The sequence below is a fragment of the Ornithorhynchus anatinus genome, chromosome 15, assembly GCF_004115215.2.
Source record: "Ornithorhynchus anatinus isolate Pmale09 chromosome 15, mOrnAna1.pri.v4, whole genome shotgun sequence".
Classification (NCBI taxonomy): domain Eukaryota; kingdom Metazoa; phylum Chordata; class Mammalia; order Monotremata; family Ornithorhynchidae; genus Ornithorhynchus; species Ornithorhynchus anatinus.
The window spans coordinates 11,382,967-11,389,909 of NC_041742.1; the positions used below are offsets into that span (position 1 = coordinate 11,382,967).

The 6,943-nt window shown below is 60.3% G+C and overlaps 1 protein-coding gene across 1 annotated transcript; it reads right to left on the bottom strand.

Moving 5' to 3' along the window:
• Positions 1-326: 326 nt before the first annotated feature.
• Positions 327-1,271, bottom strand: ORNANAV1R3240 (vomeronasal 1 receptor ornAnaV1R3240). Its single transcript, NM_001253632.2, has one exon. It carries the CDS (start codon positions 1,269-1,271, stop codon positions 327-329), a length of 945 nt encoding a protein of 314 aa, NP_001240561.2.
• Between the last annotated feature and the right edge of the window lie 5,672 nt (positions 1,272-6,943).

Here is a 6,943-nt window from a genome sequence, read left to right on the forward strand (position 1 = left end):
GCCCCCGCGACACTGCCTAAATGACGATAATAGTGCCGGTATCTGCCAGGCGCTCACTGGGTGCAGAGCGCCGTTCTGAGCCCCGGGGGAGACACGGGGGAACCGGGTCGTCCCACGTGAGGCTCCCGGCCTTCATCCCCATTTTACAGATGAGGCAGCCGAGGCGCGGAGACGTGAAGCGACTCACCCACGGTCACCCGGCTGCCGGGCGGCAGAGCCGGGATCCGGACCCGTCTCCTCTGCCTCCCCAGCCCGGGCTCCTCCCGCTGAGCCGCGCCGCTTCCGCTCGAACCCCCTCTCCTCCGTCCCCTCCCACCGGATGATTCTCACGGAGCGCCGGGGAGGGAGCCCGTGGCGTCGGTGGCCGAAACGGGGCGTCTCCTCGCTCGGCATCGCCTCGTCTTCCCGTTACCGGGAATCGTCGGGAACGGGCCGACGGCCGAGAAGGTGAACGTCAAGACCGGGTGGCCGTCGATCAGCTGGGGCGAATCTTCTCCCGCCTCGGGTAGAACGCTCAGCGTGACCGTATCCCCGCCAAAGAGGAGGACGGAGAGCGTGACCAGGGCGACGACCCGTTGGGCCGCCCTGACCTCGGGCGTCGCCCTCGGGGAGCGGCCGGGCCCGCGGAGGCGGCGGACCCGCCGCTGGTGCCCGCGCGGGACCGACGCCGCGTGGCCGCCGGCCCCGCTCACGAGTCCCACGGAGACCAGATCCCGCAGGGAGAGCAGGAGGGGACCGACCGCAGCCGTCGCGAGGCCGATGTGGGCGGAGGAACAGAGCCGCAGAAGCGATGTGCTTCCGGTGCCGTTCGGCGGGCCCGAAACGTACAGGAGCGCGGTGACTTGGATCAGCAGATTGAGGACCCGGGAGAGGAGGCAGGAGGGGACGATGTACCGGGGCAACTTGGATCTGACCCCCGCCCACCGCGAGGTGCCGGGGCTTAGCCTGACGGCCTGGAAGACGCCCGGGAGGCAGGTGGTGCAGAGGGAGAGCGCGCGAGCCACTCGGTGAACATGAAAGAGGATTTTACACCCGGCGGCGTCCGGGAAACCTCTCCGCCCCCAAGCCGACATGGTCTCCGGGATTCCCCGGGCGAGGAGCATCGGGACGTCGGCCGGAGCCAAGTGGGAGACGATCGGTTCCGAGGAGCCGGGCCTGTGACCGGCGGAGACCGTGCGGACGGATCCCGGGAGGAGGGACCCGTTCCCCGAGATGCCGACGCCCAGCTGGACCAGAATCAGGGTCACGGGGGAGGTTGCGCCGACATCCATGCTCCGAACTCTCCGTCAGGGGCAGAGAGGGCCACCCGCGGTGCAGCCTGGAGAGAGGGAAAAGCAGAGAAGGGCGAGAGAGCCATCCGGACGCACGACGACCATCGGGACCCGCATCTCCCGAAGCGAAACTTAACGACCGGTTACGCGTCCTTAAGAAGATGAACAGATAGCGTCCAAAAATCGGGAAACCAGGAATTCCCTACTGGGTCGGACCAGTCGGTCAGGTGTATTTACTGAGCGCTCACTGTGTGCCGTGCATTCTGCCGTACGCCCGGGAGAGTATAACGCGATCGAAGCGGTAGAGACGGTACCGCCCGCAATCACCTCGCGGTGCAGCGGGGGAGATGGACGTTAAAACGAATTACAGATTCGGACGTACGTGCGGGATCGAGGGTAGGGCACGTATCGAGCGCCCACGTGACGCAGAATTCATTCCGTCGGATTTATCGAGAGCTTTCGGCGCGCAGAGCTCGGGGATTACAACGCGGCAAGGAGAGAGGGACAAACCCCGCCGTCAGCGGGCTCACAGTCCGGAGGAGGCACGGCAGATATCGATTCAAGTAAAGAGGGATCGCAATCGATCAACGAGATGAATACATACATTCAGAAGTGCCGTGGGGCCGGGGGAGAGGGGAAGAGCAGAGGGAGGGGGTCAGCGTGAGGCGGAAGGAAGCGGAGGCCGAGGAGAAATGGGGCTCAGTCTGGGAAGGCCTCCTGGAGGAGGTGTGCCTCCCGTAGGGCTCTGAAAGGGCGGGGGGGCGACCGGCGGAGTCGGCGGCGAGCCAGGCCATCTGGAGGCGCGGCGAGAAGATTAACACCGGAGGAGCGGAGCGCGCGGGCTGGGACGGAGACGGAGAGACGGAGGTAGGAGGGGGCGAGGGGATGGAGCGCTTGGACGCCGACAGTGGGGAGCTTTTGATCGACAAGGCGGTGGATAGGCGACCGCTGGAGATTTTCGAGGAGGGCGGGGGTGACGTACCCCGACCGTTTCTGCGGAGAGATAATCCCGGCAGCGGAGTGAAGTATGGACCGCAGAGGGGCGAGGCAGGAGGTTGGGAGGTCAGAGGGCGGAGAGGAGGCCGGGCCGGCGATCTGGGAGGGACACGGTGCGCGACCGCTTTGACGCGGTAGCCGTCCGGGCCGAGACGAGGGCGACCGAGGAAGGGGAGGGGTGACTTGGGGGGAGCTCACGGAGCAGGAGTAATGAGGGTTCGATTGGGGAAGACCTCTGGAGATGGGACTCGATAAGGCTTTGAAGGTGGGACGGGTGATAGACCGGCACGAAGAAAAGGGGAGGGTTCCGGAGGCCACGGATGAGGGGCAAGAGAGGCGAGACTGATGCAGAGTTAGTAGGCTGGCGTTAGAGGAATGACGTCCGCACACCTGGCTTTCAGTAGGAAATTCGTTCATCTGATAGTATTTATTGAGCACTTTCTACGTGCAGGGCGCCGGACTAAGCGCTCCTCAGTGAGAAATGATAGGAGGGGGAGAACTGACGGATGGCTTTAAAGCCCACCACCGGTCTCTCGGCTCCAAGATTTAGGTAACAGTCCTCAGGGAAAGAGTGAGATGGTCGACCTCTTGGAAATCACTGGTCAGAGGCTCAACAGTCTGAAGTCCCTCACCGTCCCCGCCGGGCCGTGTTACGTGCCGCCGGGCCGGTCATTTCTCTCAATCCCCTTGGAGCGTTTGATTTCCTGCCGGTGGATAGGTGAGCGCGGGGAGGGTTGGAATGATGGGTGAACGGAGAAGAATCAGCGTTCGTACTAAGAGGAGACTGCCCTCCGAAGAAACTGAGGGAGAGAAAAAGGGAGCAATCCCTTCCAGACGTAAGGCACGCCTCTAGAGCTCAGCCGGTAGCCTAAAAATGGCCAGCGAAGCCCACAGACGGCTATTCTCCCTCTCCTCGAAGCCTCACCCAAGGTACACCTCCTCCCAGAGGCCGACAAGTCCTCTTTTCCTTTCCTCCGACTCCCTTCTGAGTCCCCGTGACTCGCTCCCTTTATCGATTCCACCTCGTTATCTGTAATTCATCGATTTACGTCGAAGTCGGTCTCCCCTCTGAACTGTAAGCGCACGGTGGGCGGGTGAGACCGTACCCCCCCGAGTGCCCGGTACGGTGCTCCGCCCCCGGTAAACCCTCGCCGAATACGCTTAACCGACCGGGTCACGTCAGGCATCGCGTACGCTGCCGTTCCTCACGGGACCGGAGCCTCAGGTAGGACCCCACTGTCCGTCGGCGGCCCCTCCGACTCCACCGTCCTGTCGGTCAGTCATCGGTTTCGACTGAGCCCCCGTCGCGAGCGGAACGCCGCACCGAGGACGCCGGAGAGCACGATAGCGCCCGCACGGATTTTGCCGTCAGATGGTATCAACTGAGCGCCGACGGGGTGCAGAGCACTGAATTACGCTCGCGATAGAGTATGAGGTGGACCGTGGACACAATCCCTTCCGTCGAGGAGGTTACAGTCGGACCGCAGGGGCGAGGCACTCGTATATTACAGACGGGAAGACGACAGAGCCGGAGCGGGGAGAGATGCAGGAATCCTTAATCCCTCCTTCCGTGGTTTCCCTCTGCCAGCATCTCCCTCACCAGAAAAGCCACCAGGAAAGCTCGGAATGGAGCAGGGTGTTTTGGAAGAGGACCAAGTGGCGAGGAGGGAATGAAGCACATCCACAGTGCAACGACGTGAATGAACCCTCTTGTCCAGACACAGACCCGTCCCGGCCAAGCCCACCGGCCTAGGGAGAAAACTTTCCTCTTAAAGCCGATGACCCCAGTATCCACGTCCCCCATCTTATCCCCGGGCCGAACACAGAGATCCCGTCTCCCAGTGAATTATCCCGATCGGTCCCCGAACCTGGGATCGCCCCGGCGGAGAGATGCCCGCATCCTACTCACCCGTCTTCATCGCTGGGGCTGGTGGCGAGGGCAGCTCACGGGCGGTAAAACTCCGGCAGGTCAAGGCCGAGACACCATTTATCCGGGAGCGAGCAGCGCGTGTCTACGCGGGTCAGTGAGTCACTGCGCGTTAATCCGCTCTGTCGCTCCGACTGGGACGTCTCGGCGGAGGTCCGCACTCCCCTCCCTGATGCCTCCCAATCTGGGAATCGTCAGAGCTCATCCCCGCTGGCCGACGCCAATTTACGCGTCAGCGAGCGCCCGGAGAGACGTTGGGAAATCTCAGTGCGGCCTAGCGGCCCCCCTTTAGAGCCCGTTATCGGGCAGGGCTCGTCTCTGTTGTCAAGCACTCAGTACGGCGCTCCGCACACAGTAAGCGCTCAGGAAATACTATTGAATGAATAAATGAAGATCCAGATGCTTCCCAGATCCCATCCCCGGACCAGTTGCCCCACATCATCATCATCGTCGACGTCCTCCCGCGTCCTGCCCTCTCAGTCCTCTCCCTGGCTCCCATCTTACTCTCCTCCCTTTCATGGATATAAATACTATAAATAAATCATAGATACAATAAGAATAAGTGCTTCCTTTACACCCGTAAGTGCCGTGGGGCCGAGAGGCAAGTCACTTAACTTCTCTGGGCCTCCGTTCCCTCGTCTGGAAAATGGGGATTAACTGTGAGCCTCACGTGGGACGAGCCGACGACCCTGCATCTCCCCCAGCGCTTAGAACGGCGCTCCGCACATAGTAGGCGCTTAACAAATACCCACGTTATTATTATTATTATTATTGAAGGGAGCAAGGTAGGGCGAAGCAGGAGGGAGTTGAAGAAAAGGAAAAGAGGGCGCACTCTTGGAGGAGATGTGGCTTCAAAAAGGCTCTGAAAGGGGAGAAGGTAGTTGCCTGGCGGATATAATGATGCTGGTATCTGTTAAGCGCTTACTCTGTGCAAAGCACTGGATATGAAGAGGGAGGGGGTTGCGGGCCAGAGGCAGGATAGGGGCCAGTGCCCGTAGTGAGACTGTGGGACGCGGTTCCCTCATCCGTACACCGACGATGAAACATCCGTTCCTTCGACCCCTTAGGCTGTAACCCCTGCGAGCGACGGGGACTGTGTTGAAGCTGTGAGGAATAGAGCCTATGGCACGTAATACGTGCTCAATTAATATAACGCGCGGCTCGGTGGAAAGCGCCCGGGCTCGGGAGTCGGAGGCCGCGGGTTCGAATCCCCACTCCGCCGCTAGTCCGTTGAGCGACTCGGGGCGAGTCACTTCACTTCTCTGTGCCTCGGCGACCTTGTCTGGAAAATGGGGATGAAGGCTGCGAGCCCCACCCGATCACCGTCTATCCTCTCCAGCGCTTAACAGATGCCACCATTACTATTATTATTACCATTACTATTATTATTATTATTATGAGGCACTGTCAATAGCATCGTCTCGTAAGGTCTTTGAGGGCAGGGACCGTGATCGCCCCGTATCCTCTCCAGCGCTTAGAACGAAGTAAGCGCTTAACGGACGCCGTAAGTATCATTACGACCATAACGATTATTATTATTATGAGGCACTGTCAATATTATCGCCTCGTAAGGGCCTTGAGGGCAGGGACCGTGATCACCCCGTATCCTCTCCGGCGCTTAGAACGTAGTAAGCGCTTAACAGATGTCATGAGCATTATTAACGACCGTAACGATTATTATTATTATTAGGCACTCAGTCAGTATCATCGTCTCGTAAGGTCTCTGAGGGCAGGGACCGCGTCCAACAAGCCCACCGGACTCTCTCAAGGGCTCGGTCCGACATTCTGCGAACAGTAGCCGTTCAGTCAGTACCGTGAAGTCCTTGAGGGCAGAGATCATATCTGACGAAGTTTCCCTCGCGGAAGCTGGGGGATCCACTGGCTCCTGTTTCCGGCTCTGATTTCTTCACCCTTTCCGCCGACCCCCCCGGCCTCATCCTGCCCCCGGCCCCGATCGCCCTCCGTCCTCAAATCTGACAGACGGTGGCTCTCCCCACCTTCGAAGCATTATTGAAGACACAGGAGGCCTTCCCTGACGAAGCTCTCATTTTCCCTTCTCCCCCCTTCCGTCCGCGTCACGCCGATTTGCTCCCTTTATTCGTTATCCGCCCGCCGCGCCCGCCTCACAGGAGTCCTGCGCATACCTGTGATGCGTTTATCTATATCAGTGTCTCGCAGTTGCCCTCGACCCTAACCTCGTTGCGGGCACAAAATGCGTCCGTCACAGCGTTGGGTTTTAATCCCCAAACGCCTGCTACAGACCCCTGCACGCAGCCAGGAAATATAATTGATTGAGTCTTCATTTCTTTCTACCTTTCATTCATTCTTCCTCTCTCTCCGGGAGAGGCCGGCAGAAGACAGTAAGCTTCGAACACACGTCGCGAGCGTTATCATGCGGCTCCAGGACCTTTACATTCACGCCGTCCCCCCGTTTTCCACCTATGAGGTCTCCCGACCAGTGAGGAACGAGTTAGAGCCGGCGAGGATGGGCTGGAGTCGGTCCTCGCGCCGGGACAGGGGTGTCGGACTGTGATAAAACGTGCCATTTGCGAGCGGTCCGCAGGCACGAGGCTCGGGTTTGATGACTGCTTCATCCGGGGGACGTCCCGAGACGTCGATTCCGCTCACGTGCCGAGAATCGGGACGGACTCGGCCACTAAATCCAGGCCCTCGGGCCTAACTGTCTTCAGGAGAGATCCCCTTCACCGGAGAGGCTCGCAGCACGCACACAGAATCACTCGGGGGACCC

Coding starts and splice junctions, on each gene's coding strand:
- ORNANAV1R3240 (NM_001253632.2), bottom strand. CDS start 1,271: ATGGATGTCGGCGCAACCTCCCCCGTGACCCTGATTCTGGTCCAGCTG.